Here is a 22,816-nt window from a genome sequence, read left to right on the forward strand (position 1 = left end):
ATTTCTGAAGTGTTGTAAACAAATACCTTAATAGGATCAACACAAATCATTAAGCTAGATGATGTGATTTCTGCACATTTTCGTCTGGTTTGTTTAGTTTTATTAGTAAGTCATATGTTTGTGCAAATGCAATTGTCATTTTAATTGAACATGCGTTGTCTGTAATGGCAGTGCTACCACACCATGAATACTCCACTCTATGCTACTCCACTGTACTGTGCACCACGTCACTCCACAAAACTGCACTCCACTTTACACCACTCCATGCCTCTGCACTACTCCATTCTGTGCCGCTTTACGCTATGCACCTCTACCATGTACCACCTTACTCTATGCCAGTGTACTCTTCACTACTCTATTCGATACCACTGCAGTCTTCGGCACTGCTCTTGACAGTTTCAGTCTGGGCCACACCAATTTACTCTGCATAACTCCACTCTGCGGCTTTGCTCTGAATGCCACTGCACTCTATGCCAATGCACTAGGCGCCAGTGCTCTTAACATTATATCACTCAACTCTATGCCCCTGCACTCTACACCACTCTAGTCTACTCTGCACCACTGACTCTATGCCACTACACCCTACATCACTTTACTTCATGTAGGTCTCTGCGGTGGGAGGAGATTTGGCTGGGTCGGTGGATGTCGAGCATGAGCCTGTATGCTGCTTTCTGGATTCTTTGTAGTCCTGACTGCCGTTTCTTGGTGATGCCTGCATAGAGTGCGTTGCCATAATCCAGTTTGATACTTACGAGTGCATTGGGTGACTGTCCTTGTTGTGTTGGTGGGGATCCACTTGAAGATCTTTCGAATGAGTTGAAGGGTGTGGAAACAGGACAGTGAGATGGCATTGACTTGGTGGGTCATGGACAGAGGAGTCCAGTGTGGTGTGGGGTCCGTGATGGCATTTGTGGGTGGTGCGGGCAGGTTTTGGTACATGAAGCCTTTGTATATAGCCTGAATTTTCCAGTGGAAGAAGGTGCCAAGGTCGTAGCAGAGGTCATGTGAGGAATGGATGAGGTGTCTATCCCTTCTTTGGTATCTGGGGTTACTGCTGCTTTCTGTACCAGACCTGCCCACATTACCAAAATCTGTTTGTGTTTACATCCATCATTAAAGTTTTGTATTTGGAACTTTAGCTTCACACACTTACATGACACTTTAAAGGGTCATTGTATGATCTATGACCTCCCTTTTCAAAACGGAGGTGACGGGTTTTGGCCCTGCCTATACCTGTTGTGGTATTTCCTTCCTTCTCACAAATCAAGGCATGGATACGGGTCCTTGGAACCCACACTCAAACTATTGGCTCCCCTTCTTTTGGGCATGAGACTCATGCAAACTGATCTGTTCAGAATTGGCATTTCACTAAGAAGTGTCTCAAAGAGGGTACCAACCAAGTAATGGTGGGGAGGGCTCCAGTACTCGCATCTATTGAGATTCTTAATGACTCCTGTCCAGCTTCATCTTGTCAAAGCAATAGAACATTGTGCGCGTTGCAAAAACCTGTAAATTAAATCAGTACATCTGGTTGGCTAACCTCTGTTTTTTTCATTAATGATTGTATTATTTTTTCCTAGGAATACTCTTGAAAAATGGCTTTTACATATTGTGGTCTTGTAATGTTTTTTTCCTCTTAAGTTACATTTTGTGGCAATCCGTTTGTAGGTTTATTACTGTAGCTGAGCAGACTGTTACATGTTCTTGAGCCACTCATCTATATTTGGTGAATATTCGTCTTGAAAATTATTTTAAATGGGCTTTCTGCAAATGTCCATGTAAAATGTAAGTGAAAACATTATTTTTTATGTAGTTCATGTAATCTTAGTCTTGGTGCCATGTTGGGTATGCGCTGTGTGCACGTTGTGTCTGGACGTACGGACGTTTTTTTTTCTTTTTTTTTTTTTTAAAGGATTCTGCGCCAAAGGCAAAACCTGTTGGCTTTGCCAGTGCTTGTTACGTAAGTAAATGATACATGTTCATGTTCGTTCCGTTTCTTGTTCAGCAGAATCTCGTTTGAAATAACCTGTATTTCAGCTGCTAATGCTCATTTAAAAGCACACTGAAGCATCAATTGAACTTCAGTGAAGCCTTAAGTTGTAGATATTGGTCCTCTTGTATTTGTAGCCCCTGATGTGCTGTTCTCCCGATACATCTTTAGTAGGTGACCTACTTGCATTAGGGTTTGCTTCAGCTTGGTGTCAAAGTATGTTAGCGTAATCTGGTTGCCTCTTCTGATGGTTTCTGTGTTCACGTTGGCCATTCTAAGGCAGCAGTGTTTGTGACGGCCTGCTGGATATCTCGTCTCACCGTTGTTGGCAAGACTTTATTCACACAGTAAAAGGTTGATTCCTAAAAGACTGCTTCATAGCCTTTGCTAGTAACCACCCCTGGCATTGGGATTCTTTCTTAATAGCTGTTTTGCTGCTGTCTTCGGGGAGGAAGCACATCATCTCGCTTGCTCGGAGGCAGGCTCTGCACTTCAATCATGTCAAGTCTCGGTGAACAGCAGGATCAAGCCCTACTTAAAACTGCTAACTTCCAGTTAATGCCAGGGATCCAGTTATTTACAAAGAGCTTCCCAATTTACAACTATCGCCTACAAGTCTGAAAACCCAACATTGTTGAAAGTTGGGTGATCTGGGTAAATTTGTGGGTTGCAGAAATGTGCTGCATACCCGTAGCAGCAGTTGGTAATGTTACATGACTGCTGTGTTTTTGCTAACGGAGGAAGAGTTGCATTTCCCTGTGGTTTGAAGTTTGATGCATTATTGATGAAGGCTGTCATGTAGTATTTACTGGTTGAGATTATCCTAATGGAAGTTCTCTGCAGAAACACGGATTGCTGTAATGCCTTTGTCTGGAAAGTGGGTTGTCTCCACAAAAGGTTTACTTAGCCAGATCCGCAAGTTACATGGCTTCTATTCCTGATCTTGTTGGCATGGGAAAGGAAATGAATAGCAAAGAAGAGATGAAGCATTTATTTTCTATATTCAAATAAAGGGTCCTTCTGCATTTGAACGTGGTCTGCATAATTATTTTATTAGAAAATGTGCAATGGATAGGTGCTGTGATCCATTGGGGTGTCGCTTCAAGGTAATTCTGAATGTGGAGTCTGCTAGATGTCTATAAACAATTCTATCAGATGGTTCTACGGAAGGCCAGACACAGTGTAAAAGTTGTAAACTGTGAGGCCATCAATGCACCCCCAGTCCACAGATTATGCAGCGTTTTTTTTTTTTTGCAGTCTTGTTTTATGTAATGGTTTTTCAGCATCTATGATTTCTGGAGTTACTTGTAAAGTGTACTTACATTCTCTGTCGGTAAGAGTTGTTCTATATAAAATCACACATAAAAACAATAGGCAAAGTTATGTAGGGTGCCCTGATTGTTCAGTGTCACTCTGTAGTGCATTTATATATCGCAATTTAATACAGTTAAATCATACAGGGCTTGTTTCTATGTCCGACGTCTAGTATCCTTTTCATCTGCCCTCTGGAATTTTTGTTCGGTTGTGCTGCACTAGGGCTTTGACTGATGAGAGCTACACTGTACTATCAAAAGAGATCTGTGTTTGATATATTATTGGGTATGTTATTGGAGGAGGTCTGTAAAATTTGAGTGCACAAAAAATTGAAGTTCTGCACCACTCTTACATTTTTGTCCACAGTATCACTGATTGGGGAGTTTAATTGTATCCTCAAGCTTGATTTGATAGAAGCTAAAGTGGTAGTCTGCATGGCAAAGGTGGGTAGAAATCGCTAGGGTAAGATGAGTAAAGTGAGTTGAAAAGGGTGTGCATAACCTGTACATCACCCTTTTTGAGTTTTCAGCGCACACACTCACTTTAAGTTTGGGGGAAAAATTGGAGTGTGAATTAGACAATTTGTGTGCATTGGGCTCACAACTTGTCTTTTGGCACACAAGCCCAACAAGTATTTGTGATCGTCTAACATGCGCACTCTCAACGGTAACATCTTGGTTGAACACCTTGCCAACATTGTGGAAACTTTGAGTATCCTGAAGGATGCAGAAGAGTTCATATTTTTGAAAATGTTGGTGCATAGCACCAGATTGTTTTGAATGAGAGTCCAAAAAGTCTCTAGTGACTCCGGTGGCAACTTACTGATATAAGCGAACGCTATGTCATCTGTTTTTTGCGCCCTCCGTGTTTCAGAGAGTAGTGAGCATGGTGTTCAGTGATGTGAAGGGTAGTAGCATTTCCATAATGACCTGGTGTAAAAGGCGAGAGCGAGTAGGACAGGAGAGTGTGTATAGTTTTGGAGATATTGGAAAGGAGTGATTGGCCCTGAGAAGGGTTAAATGAAGATTTGCTGAGGTTGGGTGGGTTATTTGGGATGCCTATTTCAAAGTGGTGACGATTGAGTGAAATTGAGGAAGCTGCTCCCCACGTGTCAAAGTCCAATTAGGCTAATTTGGGGGGCTGGTTCAATAACTATGCATGTTGCAAACAAAACCGCTCTACTATGGAAAGGTTTTGGGGAAAAAAAATAGATGTATTTGGTTTGGGAAATGCAGATCAAAGCAGATCTAATGTAGGCCAACCATTAAACATTTTAACACTGATGCAAGCATTGTTATGGCAGACGCTACTGATTACAAGAGACAAAATGGAAGATAAGAACAAATAAGCCCCTTCCCCTCCCCTGAGGGCCTGACGTGGCGGAGAACCTACTTATCCTGCAATATTAAAGGAGGCCTTTGTACTGTGGTAGGGAACTTGGCACTTTCAAACATGCATGTGGGTTTCCATCTTCATTTTGTGCCGATTATAAGCCCCTTGGGTATGTTCAGCTCTTCTGCGGGTGATAGTGCTATGGCACATTCCAAATGGAAGTTTTGCCTGCAGAAATATCAGTTGGGAGTATCTGGTGGAAAAATAATTGGCTGCACAATTTTTGTCCAGGAGTCCTGTGTCGGCTGAGCTGTTTAAAGAGGATGGGTATGCTGAATTAGAGGTGGTCTGTGGGGGATATGAAGATACTGGTATCCGGACACGAGGGAGGGAGATATCATTCAACGAGAGTTGAGGTTGGACCTGTTACTAAAGAGATTATGTAACTGGTTAAAGGTATTTATTGATTTCTGTGTGCCTTCCTGTAAACATAGTATTTTTTCTTGTGACTTTACTTGGCTTTATAGATCACTTCATTCTTATTTTGGAAATAGTTTTATTTCTCACTTTAGGAGTATACGTGAGGAGTTCTTTCTCTTCATAGTGCTTCTAAATTGTGTGTGCAAACCACAATCCTATCCGTTGCGGTTTTATATTATTTGATGTATTTTTGTAAAAGGTTTTATAGCTGTGCTATCCAAATTTGAAATTATTATATCCTGTTGCTAAATCAGTTCATCAATGCATGGGCAAAGATTTTATTTATATTTTGAAAATGTCATATGCTTGTTTAATAGAAAAGTATTGTCAAAAGGTTCTCCTTGGTTTTTAGGTGTGCAACCTGCTTTCAACTTATGGGTTGAGTGTTATTTACAATACCTAGAACTACTTTTCAGACTGTGATCTAAGTTGAATGTAAGCTGTCTCAAGTAACTCCCACATATTTAGGAAGCATGTGGTTTTCATTGCGGTAGTTTCATGAAAGTGAACTGTAAGAGAGAACAAATAGCAATAAACAGCAGCAGGTTAGAAAATAATGATCCAGAGTTGCAGAAAGAGGAGAATAGTGGAAAGAAGTTGATCAGAGTAGCGACGGGTTCTGATTCTTCACAAAACAGAACACATTTTTTTTAATTTTTTTTTATTCTTGAGTATGTCTGTCATAGTTTAAAAGTGTCATGGAATGCAACAAATTTGGTCATCTACCAAATACGTCCACCGCACCGAATCAAAGCTGCACAAAAATCAGATCACAAAACGTGAACACGCTGGTGTAAGGTGTGCGCTCTGTGCTGTAGCTGCTCTAGATGATGATCCAGAACTAGATCCAGCGAGGAGAGCAGGAGCCTTTTAACACTGACCACTTGTTACCACCTTATTCAGTGTTGTTTACGCCCTTGCTCCGCTCATGCTGCCCCGTCCTTTTGGGAAGTAGAACCACTTGCACACTCGGAGCAATGGGACTAAGTAGTTCCTGACGATTGTGGAGTCGATGTTATTACGCCCGAGACCCCCGTTTTATCTTCAGTTAACTTCAGTCAGTGCTTTCCTGAGAGTTAGGCAGAGAGCGTGGCCTTCTGCGTGGTCTTTTGAGTTTTTGCTTGGGTTAAAGTGAATCCAGTCTCATGTGGTGTTTGGGTTTGGCTCCCTTCGACTTCTGTGTAAACGGTTTCTTTGGTTATTCATTGTTTCCTAAGGCTTTAGTAAACCGCGTTTCTATTGTGCAGCAGCCCCGGTGGCTGGCTAGAACCAGGTGATCCCTGATTCCAAAGGGGGAGTAAAGCACTCAGACAATGTATTAGATTTTAGTATGATGATGATAGCTTGACTTGGCTGTTGGCTCCGAGTACATTTTTGCAATTCGGTAGAGTCCTTGATGTTATGTAGTTACATGATCAATATTTGAGCAAAAACAGCATTAAAGTAAACCCTCGTGTGTTTTTTGTTTCTTTTAGTTGGAAAGACTTCACTGATCACCAGATTTATGTATGACAGTTTTGACAACACCTATCAGGTAAGAAAACACTTACAAAAATGTGTTATAGATTTATTGCAGAATTGAAAACGATTGAGTGTGCACATTGTGTATTTGGTGATTGCGTCTTGTGAACATATAGCTCCTATACTGGTTGCACCCAGTACTTGCGTCTTGTGAAGACATGATTTCCATTACTTATGTACTCTGCCTTGTTTGAAGTCATTGTTCCCATTCCTTTTGTACCCTGTGCTTGCTGTGACGTCACAATTTCCTTTTCATGCCTTGTTCCTTCTTTGACGTAATTATTCCCAATATTTTTGTTCTATGTGCTTGCTGTGTTTGATGCCATGATCCCCATTCCTTGTGTTCCCAGTGCTTGATGCACGTGGACTTGCGTTTTCCATTCATTTTTTATTCTCTGCTTGCCTTGTTTGAAGTCATGCTTGCTGTTGCGTCTTGTGATGTCATTGTTTCCATTCCCGTTGTACCCTTTGGTTTACGTTATGGTGCCCGTTCTTTGTCTCGTCATTCCTTTGGAATTTCAGTGTTGGTGTGTTGTGTTACTGCAGGGTGTTTCTTGACTGAGTGAAGCCACATATTGACACCTAATAAAGCAAAGCAGCGAATTAAAGTTAAAATAAATCACACATGTTGTTTCTTCATCTGGTGTTTCGCTGTATGTGGCGCCTCCTTTAAGGATTTACCATTGACACATCGTCTTATCTTCTGACCTTTGCTATTCATAAATCTGACCTTTTACTAGTTGGTGATGGTACAATAATGTACAGGACATAATAACATCGCCAAATGGTAACTTTTCACACTACCCAGAGATCCCCCTTCACCGAAGGAATATCTTGCTTCGCATGGGCTGTGCTCCAAATCCATGATCTTAACTTTTAGTTCTGTGGGCATAGCTGGTGTTCGTAAAAGTAGGCCTCTTCCCAGCAAATAAAAATATTAAAATTGTCTTTTAAAGTCAACAGTGGTAATTGCAGTCCGAACATTCTAAACCATCTTCAAGTTGCCATCCAGACTGGGGCCTTCACACCAATGTTAAGGCAGATAAAGGCAGCAGGGCAGCAAGAAGATTTCTTTTTTTTGCCTGTCCTCCTGCAGCATCCACCCTTATTGGGATTAACAAGAGAACTCCACCTTAAAAATGATTAAAGCGTTGTTCATCAAGGGCACAGGGTGACAGTGAAGTTGCTCTTAATTGCCTTTGGGTGCTTAAGGCCATATTACAAGTAGTGCTTTGTCTGCTTCTCTTAGCTAGAATTCACTTCTATATCTTTCCATGGGATTTCATAGTATTACTCCAAATGCAGATTCTTTCTTTAGGACCATGACTGGTAAAAGCTGGCTCTGTTATGCGTTAATTCCTCCTAATAAAATGTACTGTTTTCTGCATTTTCTATGGTATAACTTAGGCTAGCTATCTATGCTGACCTAAGATCCCTTTCTTGAGCATTTATTAACTGCTGCTTCTTTTAGACATATATATTGATGGATTTTGTCTTGCTTTTTTGAGCAGGTATTCTTTTATTCATTTGCTCTTAATCTAGATGTTAAACCTTTCAACAAATCCTGTCAGGATTCAGAACTGTAGTAAGGAGACTGCCATGTTAGTTTAAGCACATTAAGGACGGAAAGGCTGCCCTGATTTTGTTGGATTTATCGGCAGCCTTTGTTCCCCATGAGAGACTGGTGGCTCATCTACAGTACATTGGGATTGGCAGCCTAGCCCTGAAGTGGCTGGCTGACTTGTCGAACGATGGTCAAGTGTTTGGATACCTCAGTTTGCATCTTCAGTCTGTGTTGGCAGTTGGACTGCCTCAAGGTTTGGTAGTTAGCCCTACCTTCAATTCTTATCTCACATTCTTGGCTGTGCTAGCTGAGACTGGGGGTGAAGGTAATGTCGTATGCAAATAACACCCAGCTGCTTTTCACATGTGAAAAAGGTGAAGAGCTCAGTAGAGAAGCTATTAATACCTGCCTCTCTAATGTCTTCAACTGGCTGTCCACCAACCAATTAAAATGTAATCCTGACAAAACTGAGATTGTGTTTTTTGGCCCCAGTTCTCCAGATATTTGGAGGACCTTTTGGCCAAATGATGCTCCCTTCCCTGCCCCTCAAAAGAGCACGGTAAAGAATCTAGGAATCTAAATTGCCAATGCCCGTTCCTTCCAACCACATCTATTTAGTTGGCTGTTTTTCTGGCTGCTAGGTTCCTTGAAAAAAGTTTCACCTCTTCTAGGTAAGAATGATTCAAGCATTGATAACTTACAGACTTGATTATGGAAGCACACTATACTTAGGTCTTCCAGAATAACTTCTTAATAGACTTCAAGTGGCGCAAAGTTCAACAGCTCGAATTCTTAACCTTTCCCCAAGAACCCATATGACCCGCATCTGAAAACACTTCATTGGCTTTCCATCAAAAAGATGATTCTTTTTAAAACCCTGGTTCATAAACCACTAGAAGATAAAGGAGCGGGTTACATGAGGAGGATTAGCAACTATTGCACTCCCCCCCCCCCCCCCCCCCCCCCCACCAGTAATTTACATTCAGCCTATGATCCTTTAGCCAGAATCCCAAACATCTGCCTGGCCAGGACCGGAGGCAGACTCTCTTCTCTTGCTTTGGGCCAGTTGCCTGGAATAATCTTACCCTGGAACTTCTTACCACAACCGAGCTATCCATCTTCAAGAAAAAATTAAAAACCTGTCTCTTCCAACAATCTTAACATGATGATCAGTGATTCTGCTAGCAGCCCTGCAATTAGAGCTGTGACTATCTTTGGAGTATGTGTGCGCTCTATAAATCTCATCTCGTAGCCTCTCCTATCATACCATGGGTCAGAACTGATTCATTTTGTTTCTTTTCCGGCTTCCTGACATTTAGTTTTTTTTCACCAGACGTCTTACTCTTTTTTCATTTGTTATTGTTTTCTCCTAAAGCGGTTAAGATGTGACCCCTGCCCTCATTTAGTCCCTCACCTTATTAAATCTAGTTTCCATGCTGTCACCTCCAAATCAGCTCTCCTGCCCTCAGGTCTTATCTCCAAACCCTCAGCCTTCTCTTCTCCAGTCCACTGTCTTGGAGTCCATGCAGCCAGAGTCTGCCCTTCTGACACCCTCGAACATAGAAGCCCACCCCTTCAGCTTTCAGGCAATCGGACTTAACCTACACAGCGTTGGCTGGTGAGAAGGGGCTACTGATACATATTTCTAACAGAACTGCCTGTATGTTGGAAGAATAGAGAACCAAGGTCTCTAAGGACAATAGGGAGCTATCAGAATTAGACTGGCTCCATCAAAAGGACCTTTTAAAAGACACCAAAAGGCAAAGGCAACATTCACTCTTGGCACAGGAATAATGTATGCACCCCTCAGTCTTCATTCTTCGTCCACTTTAAGCATAAAGCAGGCAGCAGATCACTCTTTCTAGCCCTGGTAAGAGGGAAAATGTACAAAGTAGGACATCAGTTAATCTTTATGTTCTTTGCTGAATGTACCTGGTCCAGATTCATATTCTGTGCCTATGTTCCTTATATTTTTAAGGATTTTTATTGTGAAGACAAAGACTAACCCTTAAAACCTTTCATTAATCTGTAGTAACTTCCTTCGGTTATTAGTTGTCATCTGTGTAGCATGCCTTTAGCACTAATGTGGTCTTGCAGGATTGTACCTAGGTCTGATCACTTGCTAGCCGGAGCAAACATACCATGTGTGCTTGGGTACAAGCCAGAGCTTGTATGTGTAGCTGCAAAATTGTTTTATTAGTGGAACATTGCATGTTTTATTATGATGATGTGGATCTGTGGAGCTGCTCTAAACAAGTAGCTGGGTGGAGATTTTAGGGAAGTAGGTGTCGAGCGAGAATTTAAATTCTCTCGTAGGGGATTTCCATGATCGTCATAAGCATTGAATAGTTCCGCGCGCCTGCGGGGACCCCAGAGCACTGTTGTGAAGTATATTCTTAAGTGCAAAACCAACCCTTTGAAAAAAGGTTTGTCAAAAAACACTTAAGAATAACACTGTGCAGCCTATGTGAACAGCTACAAAGGCCAAATTGTTAAAAGAAAAAAAAACAGTTATAGTGTAAATTCACGTTTAAACATCTATTTATTTTATAAATATATTAACAAATACATTCTCATATATTATTTACAGCTCTCATGAGAATAAAACAATGCAGGGCAGTGTAGCCCATAGGCTGCCATTATACAGAATGAAAATAGAGCTGTGCCTTTAAGAAAGTAAAGTCTTCGTGTTTCCCATCATGCACAGCGAAAGGCAGTTGCCTCAGTTCTTTTTTCCGGCTCCTTCTGACAGGACCCTGAAGCATTGAGCTCTACCTCACAAAGTTTTTTGTGACAGAAATTCATTAAAAAATCTTTTGAATTTCAATTTCACTCGACGTTTTTAACATTGAGTGATAATTTCCTACTAGTTTCTGTTAAATTCTGACAGAATTTTGAGGTTTTTCTAGTTTAGAAATGCCTTCACTTTTTGACAAATGTCCTTCTTGTGGCAGAAAAAAGGCTAAAACAGATCCACATAGGGTCTGCATAATTTGTCTTCCATCCAGCCACAAACCAGAGTCGTGTGACATCTGTAAAACCTTCTCCAGAAGAACTCTTCGTGATAGAGAGAAAATCCGACTTCAGTCGAGAGAGGACAGAAGAAAAAGCGGCCATTCCACCACAGAGCGAGGAGAAGGTCAGGCTTCTACCAGGGCTCAATCTGTTTCCTCTATAACTCCTACCAGACCTGCTGAAAAACGGCACAGGTCTCAGACGACGTCGAGGGCGTCAACGTCGAAACAGGGAACGGCGCCAACATGTTCGCCGTCGAGGACTGGATCGCCGGCGAGGAAAAGACATTGCTCGCCGTCGACAACCATTTCGCCGTCGAGACGACGTGGACACACGGCGGCGAAAGGATCTGGATCGCCGTCGACACGGCGAGGACGATCCACGTCGAGGAGATCCAAGTCGGGCTCGCCGTCGACACGGCGAGGACGATCGACGTCGAGAGAGTGTACTCGCCGTCGGAGACGTTCGCCGTCACCACAACGACGTCGAGGGTCGTCGTCGAGGGGTTCTCCACGGCGAGAGGAATCGACGTCCAGAAGTCGCCGTCACCGCTCTTCGACGTCGAGGAGTGTGTCGACGTCGAGACGACAATCAAAGAGGCCTAGAAGGGTTTATACAACATCGGAATCCTCGGCCTCACTTATCCTGCTCCCAGCGTCCCTACAGCTCTCGCCTCGGCAGTCGCCGCAGACACCGGTAACACCTACGGCTCCTCTTCCGGCTCCTCCTTCAGAGCCTGTTCCGAGGACTCCAACGCGATCTGTCAGGCGTTCTGGACATTCTTCTAGACGTTCTTCTTCCTCTCGGCACCATCGTCATGAATCACAGAGATCTCAGCATTCACATCATAGACATTCTTCTTCGTCTACAAGGGACTACTCTCCAACTCTATCGGACTCACCGTCCCCGAGAGTGTCCCCCATAGATGATGTGAATACATTCCAGGAGGTCTTGGTGTGAGGGGCAACCAAACTGAATATCCTGCTGGCGGTGCCAGCTCCATCGACGTCCGTAATCTTCGAGACCTTGCATCACAGGACATCTTCAAGACCTTTGCTTCCACTGGTTCCGGGTCTTATTGAACCGGCAATGGACATTTTTCTTACACCGGCCGCAACAAAGTCTGCTCCTTCCAGACTTATTAAAAAATACCGTCCACCAGAACAAGATCCTCTATTCTTGAGGTCGGACCCAGTACCGGACTCGGTGGTTATAGTGGCAGCAAAGAAATTGCATTCTACGTCACCGTCTTCCTCTTCACCTCCAGATAGAGAGCAGAAAGATTGATGCTGCAGGACGAAAAGTATGCTCTACTGCATCCATCAGCATGAAAGCAGCCAGTGCCACTGCTCTATTAGGGAGATATGATCGAGCCCTCTGGGACTCTGTACTGCAGTTTGCGGAGCATCTTCCTAAGGACAAAAGGGAAGATTTCCTGGAGGTCGTGGGCGAGGGAGCTATGGTTTCTAACCAAGTTATAAGTGCTGCGGCAGATTCTTCGATACTATGCGCACATAACTATGCTCACGGAATAGCGCTCAGGAGATATGCATGGCTGCGACTTACATCGCTTAAACCTGAAGCACAGCAGAGAATACAAAATCTACCTTTCTCAGGCTCCACTTTGTTCGGCTCTCATGCCGATGACGAGATGGCCAGGATGAAGTCTGAGCTGGATACCCTGAAAGCAGTAGGCATGGAACGACCGAAAGAACAGCGAAAGGTATTCCGCCCATATCAACGAAGACTGTTCACCCACAGGTATCAGACTCCACATTGGATGTCTTCACGTCCCCAGCAACAGCAGCAGCATCATAGGGGTTTCTCCACACAACGAAGGTCGACAAGGGGTCGTTCAACACCTCAAACTCAGGCAACTCGACAGGCTCCCGCGTCGAAGCCCTGAATCTTCGCTTCCCCCTCCTCCGTTATCCACTCCGGTAGGGGGAAGTATCTCAAATCATCTGGACGAGTGGCTACGCATCACAACATACGCCTGGGTATTGAATATTGTGAGACATGGTTACGTTCTCAGATTCACCAGCCCTCCACCATCGGTTCCACCCAAAACAACCAGCCGACACCTCGAAGCTCTTCAGTTAGAAGTCACAATTCTATTACAAAAAAGAGCCATAGAACCCGTCCCGATCAGCCAACAAGGGAAGGGGATTTATTCGAGGTATTTCCTTGTGCCCAAAAAAGACAAGCAAGAGTTTCGTCCCATTTTAGATCTAAGGACAGCAAACAAGTGGATTCGCAAAGAGAAATTCAGGATGCTATCCTTGCACCAAATTTACCCACATCTTCGTCAGGGCGACTGGCTCTGTGCAATAGACCTTTGCGACGCTTACTTTCATATTCCGGTGACCAAGAAACATCGAAAATTCCTAAGGTTCACCGTCGGAAAACGTCATTACCAATTTGCGGTTCTGCCCTTCGGCCTCAAATCAGCGCCGAGGACTTTTTCCAAATGCATGGCGGTGGTTGCCACCCACTTGAGAAAACATTGAATATTTGTCTACCCCTATCTAGACGATTGGCTCATAAAGGCCTCCAGTTATCTAGAGGCACAACAACATTTCAAATGGACTCTACAGCTGTTGCAGAGGTTAGGTCTTCAAGTAAATCTCCTGAAATCCACAGCAACACCTGTTCAGAGGTTGCATTACTTAGGGGCCATTATAGATACCAATCTAGGAAAGGTGTTTCCTTCGGAGGACCGACGATTATCGATTCTCCAAAAGTGCAAACAACTGCAAGAGACTCCGCAGACCACTGCAAGAGTAATAGCTTCTCTACTGGGCTCGATGGCGTCTTGTATCCATCTCGTTCCCAATGCTCGCCTCCATATGAGACCATTACAGGAAAACCTGGAGGATCAATGGAGTCAACTAATGAACGAATGGGAGAGCAAAGTCCTCCTTTCTCCCCACGCCCTACAGTCCCTCAAATGGTGGTGTCTACCCGACAATCTCTTGGTGGGGATTCCGTTCAAACATCGGCCTCCAGCTCAAACCATCGTAACAGATGCGTCACTGCTCGGATGGGGAGCGCACATGGAACATCTTCGAGTCCAAGGCAAGTGGTCACAGAAAGAGAGTCTCTATCATATCAACCTGCTGGAGCTTCGCGCAGTCCACCTTGCGCTCAAAGCTTTCCTTCCCTCTCTGAGAGCGGAAACTCTCCTTCTCCAGACGGACAACGTGGCCACTATGTACTACGTAAACAAACAAGCAGGCACCAGGTCCAGGATTCTATCCAGAGAGGCTCAGACAATCTGGCATTGGCTTCTAGCCAGGAACATGTCGCTAGTAGCAACTCACCTGCCGGGCATCCAGAATGTTCAAGCGGATGCTCTCAGCCGCGTAATGGACGAGAACCACGAGTGGGTTCTACACGACGATGTCGTTCATTCCATTTTCGCACTATGGGGTACCCCCTCTATAGATCTATTCGCAACCCCAGAAAACAAAAAATGCCAAAACTTCGCCTCCAGATATTACCATCCAGGGACACTGGGGAATGCCCTGTGGATAAGCTGGTCAGGAGCATTTCTTTCCGCCTTTCCGCCGCTTCCCCTAATTCCGGCGGTCCTCCAGAAGTTATCCAATGCTCAGTCCAAAATGATCCTGATTGCTCCGGAATGGCCACGCCAATGGTGGTTCCCAGACCTTCTTCACCGGTCACTCAAACCACACATCAGGCTCCCTTATCGTCCGGACCTGCTCACGAAGTTCAGAGGGCGCATGTCCCATCCCAACCTCTCATCGTTGAGTTTGGCAGCATGGCTCCTGAGCTAGTGCAATATGGACACTTGAACTTACCTCAGGATTGTATGGAAATCCTGAAAGAATCAAAGCGCCCTTCCACACGATCCACTTATGCATGCAAGTGGAAGAGATTCTGCATGTGGTGCTTAGGCAACAACATTGACCCGATATCCTGCGGAGAGGAGTCTATTCTGCCATACTTGTTAAGTTTGGCAAAATCGGGCTTACAATTGTCATCAATAAAGGTACATTTGGCGGCTCTAACAGCATACAGAAAGAGCCCCTCACAAACTTCCTTTTTTCGAATCCCAGTTATTAAGGACTTCCTGGAGGGTTTAAAAAAGGTTTTTCCTCCCATTAGAAGACCATCTCCTCCATGGGAACTGAATGTTGTCCTATCGCGTCTGATGCTACCTCCATTCGAGCCAATACATAAGGCATCACTTCAGCATCTCACATGGAAAACTGCTTTTCTAGTGGCAATCACTTCAGCGCGTAGGGTCAGCGAAATCCAGGCCCTTTGCGCTCAAGAACCCTACACGGTCTTTCATTCTGCGAAAGTGGTAATGAGAACTCATCCAAAATTTTTACCTAAGGTAGTCTCCGACTTCCATGTGAACCAAACAATTTCATTACCGACTTTCTTTCAAAATCCAACTACTCCTGCTGAGAGAACTCTTCACTCTCTGGATGTAAAGAGTCTTGAAATTTTACTTGGACAGGACAAAAAGCTTACGGAAATCACAACAGCTTTTTATTAACTATGGCCCAGTTAGAACAGGGTTGGGCATGTCTAAACAATCTTTATCCAGGTGGATTGTTTCATGTATAATGTTATGTTATCAGTTAGCAAATAAATCCCTTTGTGGTAGGCCAAAAGCCCACTCTACTAGAGGGAAGGCAGCTAACTACAGCATTGATGAGAAATGTCCCTTTGGCAGAAATATGCAAGGCTGCCACTTGGAAGTCGGTCCATACCTTTACTAAGCATTACTGCCTTGACACAGACGCTAGGGCAGATGCGCAGGTTGGACAGGCCTTGCTCAAGAATTTATTTGCATGATTCATGTTTTCTCAGTATTCTTCTGTCTACTCCACCGCGGTTATGGGGATGGGCTTGCTACTCTATTCAATGCTTATGACTATACATGGAAATCCCCTACGAGAGAAGGAATGGTTTCTTACCTGTAACTCCAGTTCTCTCGTAGGGGTATTTCCATGATAGTCATAAGCAACCCTCCCTCCTCCCCGGTGGAGTTGACATAGAACATGAATATTATCGAGGTTGGTACTCCAACATATGTTTTGTTTTCTTCAGGTCAGGTTACAAGCCTCCAAAAAAGAACTGAGGCAACTGCCTTTCGCTGTGCATGATGGGAAACAGGAAGACTTTACTTTCTTAAAGGCACAGCTCTATTTTCATTCTGTATAATGGCAGCCTATGGGCTACACTGCCCTGCATTGTTTTATTCTCATGAGAGCTGTAAATAATATATGAGAATGTATTTGTTAATATATTTATAAAATAAATAGATGTTTAAACGTGAATTTACACTATAACTGTTTTTTTTTCTTTTAACAATTTGGCCTGTGTAGCTGTTCACATAGGCTGCACAGTGTTATTCTTAAGTGTTTTTTGACAAACCTTTTTTCAAAGGGTTGGTATTTGCACTTAAGAATATACTTCACAACAGTGCTCCGGGGTCCCCGCAGGCGCGCGGAACTATTCAATGCTTATGACTATCATGGAAATACCCCTACGAGAGAACTGGAGTTACAGGTAAGAAACCATTCCTTCAAGCGGTTGTAATTTGTGCCTTTATAATTAACTCACCTGTATTGGCTAAAAGTGTATGATACTGAAATGATTCTCTTGGTGTGTAAAGACATCTAATTTGCTTCAGGGCACTACTTGGGCTCACATAGGGACCTGTGCTGCACAATTTCAAGAATAAGTGTAATGTAAAGATAATGTGTATAAAAAAAAAAAAAAGTCTAACCAAATAAAGAGCAATTGCGTGTTACCAGATGAGAGTGAAAAAGTTCATTTCCCCTGGCACTCTTTTGCACCATTTGTTTGTAAATAAAGGCCGTCTGTTGCACCGTGAGCGTTATTTGCAGTCGTCGCTCACGGTAGACTGTGTTCTGATAGCACTGTCTGTTCATAAGACGACAGCGTCACAAACGTTGTCAATGGCGCTATGTCCGGGTTTAATGTTCAGACACCTGAAAACACAGAGCTCATTCAAACCAGGCACATGAGATCTGAGGGTTGGCGTATAATGAAAGCTGCCTTGCCTTCACTACAGTCCTGTTTTTTGTTTGTAAGTGATATTAATGTTGAATGGCAAAAGACCGATCATTACAATCCTACTGTATTTTTGTGAAAAAATGGCTAACATAGAATCAAAGAGGATAAGCAACAAAATGTGCAAATGTGTCGACGGTAAAGAGCTCTATTTGAGGTGTTCAATGTCTTGAGTAAGGGAAACTTTCAAACATTGCCTTCACCTCATTAAAACCAGAATGTTCAGGGCCTACCGGAAGCTCAATGTCACAGACAGAGTTCTTGTTATTTGTCAAGAGCATGGGAAACAACCACTGCAAACTCGGATCAATCCTACGAACGTAGACGGCTTCGAACCCCAAATGTCACCGAAGTGCTAGGTCACATAGATGAACCCTAGACCCGAACCTCACCTTCCAGGAACATATTGATTAGAGAACGGCCTCTGCGGCACTAACGCCCGCTCCTGCAAGTGACTTCAGAGCTGCTGTTCGAGCCCTTGTATTCTTGCATCTAGGTAGTAGCAACACTGCTTCATTGCCTCCCACGCTCCACGCTGGTCCCCACGCCCACCCTTTAAGGGCATCTTACACATCGCAGCGCGTCGCATCCATGCCCGGGTGAAGTATGTTCACCCTCAACACCCTTAACTTGTTCCCCATGCCATCGTCAAAACCGCTTCGTTTACAAAGCAGTTATGACCAGCATCCTGTCTACTTAGCTAACACAATCACTCTCTCCAGCAGGGCTTACCACACGTAACCAGGACACAGACTGGAGGCAAAGGAATGTTTTCTAAAGAAAAAACAGGAATCCAGGCCACAGCCCTCCAGCAATGCACCAATGCACCAATCTGGAACATCCGTACATCAAATGTCAGCCCCATCATGCTCCATATAAAGAGTTAAGAACACACCTTTAAAGACTAGGAACTCACAATGCAGTAATAGCGCACTTCACCGAGAACGCAGCTGCCTCTCCGATCTCTTCTCGGCTGTATGTTTGCCTTTGACCTTGCACACCCCTCTGCTGCCTTGTGACTACGAATAGCAGGTGTACGAGGAGACTGGAGCGGAGGCTTCAGTACTCACCTCCTTTCTTCTCTTACATGTTGTCTGGCCTTAGTGTAGCTGGGGAAGAAAGGTGCCTTCAATAATGAAGTCTTCCTTGCTGTCCACTTAAGAAGAAAAACAATGCCCATGGGCTCTAATGAAAGCTATACAGCAACCTGGTTAGTGGAATGGGGAGTGACACACAGGATGAGGAGGAGAGGAAGGAGTGACAGGCAGAAAAAACAAGGCATGCAGGAAGGAGTGCAGTTGGGCAGGAGATGTGGGTATGAAGAGAGACGCGGAAGGTGTAGCTGGAAGGAACGAGGCACAGGAAAGAATGAGGCAGCAAGTAGGAGAGGACATAAGATTGGGAGGGGTGGAGATGAGCACTTGTTACGAAGTTTCTCTAGTCTCTCTATGGGACATGCATCTCACACATCCCTCGAGGCATTGTTTCTCTCCTTAGTTCACTCAAGCCATTCTTCAGATACACAAATGCCATAACACTGCTTTTCAGGAGTAGTACAGAGAGGTGCTCGGTCTCCGCTCACATTTTGGTGGGTAGGCAGATTGGGCACACTTTGTATGCATCCTCAGAAAAAGCGCTTATCATCCAAGAGATGTAATCATTTGAGTTGCCAGTGCTTCCTATCAAATCTCGCTGTTGTGTTACAACAGAGCTCGATCTTTAGGTCAAACACATGCTACGGCACTCTGCTGTATGTCTCTTAGATAATTATGGTGTTTGTTCCTCTTTGGTAGCAGCACAAATGGGAGTAGGGCATTCGTGAGGGCGTTGCTGTATGGCAGTACAAGCCCCCCACCCCTTTCTCTATCCATCATCAACTTCAGGGATACTTTAACATTGCATTCATTGAGTGAATGTTTTTTTCTTTCTAATTACTAGTTTTAAAAAATTAAGGCTGGTTAGTTTTTTTTTTTTTTATCTTTTATTAAGATTCTCAGTTCCAAAACGTTGATTTAATCACTAATTTGTATGTGTTTATTTTTTAAGTCTCATTACTAATTATATGTAATTTACTTCGAGCTTAATAATTCTTTATACTAAATTAATTTTGTCAACGTATTTTTTTTTTAAATGAGCCTTCCCTAAATTCTAAATACCTCTTATGCTGCCCTCCATGTAGCCTAAAAAACCCTTACCACGCCTTAAGGCTACCCTTCCATGAACCCTAAATGCCCACCACTACCCCTTAATTCTACCCATGCCTGAACCCTTACTTCCCCTTTCCTGAACTTTGAAAACGCCATACTACCTCTTAATACTACGTTTCCCTGAACTGGAACACCTTACTATCTATGCCTGAACCCTAAAAAAACCAAAACTTTACCACACCTTATTTACCCATCCCTGAACACTACAACCCCCTTACTGTCCCATAATGCTACCTTTCTCTGAACTTTAAAGGCTTGTGATGCTCCTTATTGTCAATTGCTTAAACCTTAAGAATCGGTTACTACCCCTTAACACTACCTTTCCTGACCCTTCCCAACTTCTTACTAACCCTTAATGCTACCCTGAACCCTAAAAATCCCTTGCTACCCTTCCCTGATTGCTAGAAGTCCCTTACAACCTCGCAATTATACCCATGCCTGAACCCTTCACACTCCCCTTCCCTGAACCCTAAAAACCCCTTGCTACCCCTTAATGCTACCATTCCCCATAAAAATACCTTATCACTTTACACTGTCTTCCCTGAACTACAAAAACTCCTTCTTATCCCTTCAACCCTACAAACCTTTATTACCTTTTACCGCTACCCATCACAGAAACATAAAAATCCCTTGCTACCCATAATGATGCCCTTTACTGAACCCTCCCATCCATTTAACGCTGCCCTTTGCAGAACCCTACAAACTCCTTCCTGCCCCTTAACACTTCCCTTCTGTAAACCCTAAAAATCCATTACTACGCCTTAATGCTCGCTCTGGACTTTACCTGATGATAGCAGCGGGAAGCCTTACAGTGAATTGTGAATCAAATTACTGATTCCTGAAATAACTTTCAAAATCTAACTTGATATTACTGCAGATTCAGTGATAAATGTGCAGGCATTGTTCTGATGGATACAACTACCTGTGGATTCCTCACCTCATGAATACTCCCATGGCGCCAGCATTCGACGGAAATCTTCTTACTAGTCTCTGCACGTCGACGAGGACGTCACTGTCTCGCACGCGACGCCGTCTGACGTCATACAGGCAATAAGAGGTCCTCGACGACGTGCAGACGTCCGTTCCCTTTTTTCCGTGCATTCGAAACGGTTATCTTCGAGGGAGCAACTGTTACTCTTGCGGTTACAGTGTATATCTTGCTGCGTACTCTTTCTCTGTGGAAATAATGTCGCAGAGAAAGTCTGGATTTAAGCCTTGTCGTGAGTGTGGAGGCAAGATGTCGGTGACGGATCCTCATTCCGATTGCCTTTGGTGTTTGAGCTCCGACCACGACGTCTCGACTTGTGATTCATGTCAGCACATGAATCCGAAGGCCCTTAAAGAACGCGAGGCGAAGCTGTTTATGGCCAAGTCAAAGGAGAAGCATCACAAGAAAAAGTCTTCTCCAAGACATCGGCGTCATCGAGACTCCCGGCGCCGTAGAGAATCTCGGCGTCATTCAAGGGAGGCTCGTTCCAGGTCTCCGGATCGGCGCCGAAGGACATGGGAGGTCAGTCCCACGGTGACGCCGCATCCTTCGACGCCGTTGCCCTCTCCGGCGTCTCCAACTTCGCCTGGACAGGCGTCGGTGATTGAGGTATTGGAGCCTCAAGTGTTTTCTCCGGCGCAGACGCCGAGGCCGGCGTCGGGGTCGCCTCAGAGTCAGGCACCCCAGTATCCGGCTTTTCCCACCCCTGGAGCCGATAGTTCCGCATTCTTGAATGCGATGTATGCCATCTTCCAACAGATGGCTCCAGGGGGTGCTCCGGCTGGGCCTTTGGCCTTTTCTTTGGGTGATCCTGCGCCTCTTCGGCCGGCACCCTTTATGCCCTTTCTCCCGTTTGGGAACGTGGGCTCGGCGCCAGTGTCGGCGCCGGTGGCCGCTCCGGTGGCTTCGGAGGGATTGGCCCCAGGGATTTCCATCCCGTCGACGTCGAGATTTCGGCCTGTGACTCCGGTGGGTCCATCCGTTTCAACTGCTCTTCAGTCGGCGCCGAAGTTACCTGTGGCGCCGGATGCGGCGTCGGTGGCTTCGGAAGATCGGCGCCGATCTCCGACTTCGGCGGAGGTATTGTCGACTCCGCGGATTGAGCAACGACTGCATTCAAGGAGGCGTGCTCTCCGGGTACTAGAAGAGCAGGAGTACCAACGAGCCCTAGAGGAAGGAGAGCTAGAGGACTCGGGTGATGGGCTGCGTGGACTGGAGTCGGCCAGTGGGCTGGACACTTCCCCTGAGTGGGACCTTTCGTCCCCGGGGGAATATACCGAGGAAGCTGCTTCCTTTCATACAGTGGTACGGAAGGCAGCTAGTTTTTTGGACCTGCCTTTGCCGGTGGTGGAGGCGAAACAAAACCTTTTGACAGAGGTGTTGCATCCGGCCTCAGCCGCGGCGGAGCCTCTATTACCTTTTAATGACGCTCTGCTGGATCCGGTTTTAGAGGTGTGGAAGAAGCCGGCATCTTCCCCAGCAGTTCACAGAGCCGTGGCCAGGAGGTATCGGACGGCTCCAACTGATCCTGGTTTCCTATCTAGGCACCCTACGCCGGAGAGCTTGGTTGTGCAGGCCTCCTGTTCGTCCAAGTCAGCGCCTGGTTCTTTTCCGACGGTGCCTGGGGACAGAGATTCAAAAAAAGCTGGAGGCGCAGTCGAAGAAGATTTTTTCGGCCTGCAGTCTGGCATTAAAAGCCACCAATGCAACCTGTATCCTGGGGAGGTATATTCATGCTCTGATGGATGACATCTCCTCTTCGTTTACAGAGCTTCCCCAGGGTCTTTTGGATCTTGTCTCTGATGCCCAGGCTGCTGCGACCCAAATTATCCAGACGGGACTGGATACCACCGACTCGGTAGCCAGAGCAATGGGCACAACTGTGGTGGAAAGGAGACAGGCCTGGCTCCGTAACTCGGGCTTTTCGGCAGATGTACAGTCCACATTGTTGGATCTCCCGTTTGATGGGGACAAACTGTTTGGGGCTAAGGCTGATTCGGCCTTGGAACGGTTTAAGGAGAGCAGGGCCACGGCTAAGTCGTTGGGACTCCAAGCTCCTTCTTCCACGGCCTCTTCCAGATTCTTCAGGAGGTTTCGTGGATTTGGGCGTGGCTCTTCCTCCTCTTCCTTTCGGGGAAGATATCAGCAACCTGCCTCTTCCCATCCCTATAGATCTTTTAGGGGGAGGGGTAGGGTCCGCACCAGGGGAGCTTCTCAGCAGCACTCTGCCTCTTCCTCATCCTCTGGCGGGGTGCAGCAGGGGAAGCAGCCTTAGGCTTCCACCATTTCCCACTCACTCCTCTCCTGTAGGGGGAAGATTACAGCAT

At 45.0% G+C, this 22,816-nt stretch overlaps 1 protein-coding gene across 2 annotated transcripts in view; it reads left to right on the forward strand.

The window, feature by feature from the left end:
• The window catches only part of RAB6A (RAB6A, member RAS oncogene family), a 214,502-nt gene that overhangs the window by 76,618 nt on the left and 115,068 nt on the right, over positions 1 to 22,816 (forward strand). For both annotated transcript variants that reach the window (XM_069203835.1, XM_069203836.1), the window contains exon 2: positions 6,592 to 6,650. In XM_069203835.1, coding sequence (XP_069059936.1) covers positions 6,592 to 6,650 — 59 coding nt within the window. The remainder of the gene's footprint in view (positions 1 to 6,591; positions 6,651 to 22,816) is intronic.

The sequence above is a fragment of the Pleurodeles waltl genome, chromosome 8 (assembly GCF_031143425.1).
Source record: "Pleurodeles waltl isolate 20211129_DDA chromosome 8, aPleWal1.hap1.20221129, whole genome shotgun sequence".
Taxonomy (NCBI): domain Eukaryota; kingdom Metazoa; phylum Chordata; class Amphibia; order Caudata; family Salamandridae; genus Pleurodeles; species Pleurodeles waltl.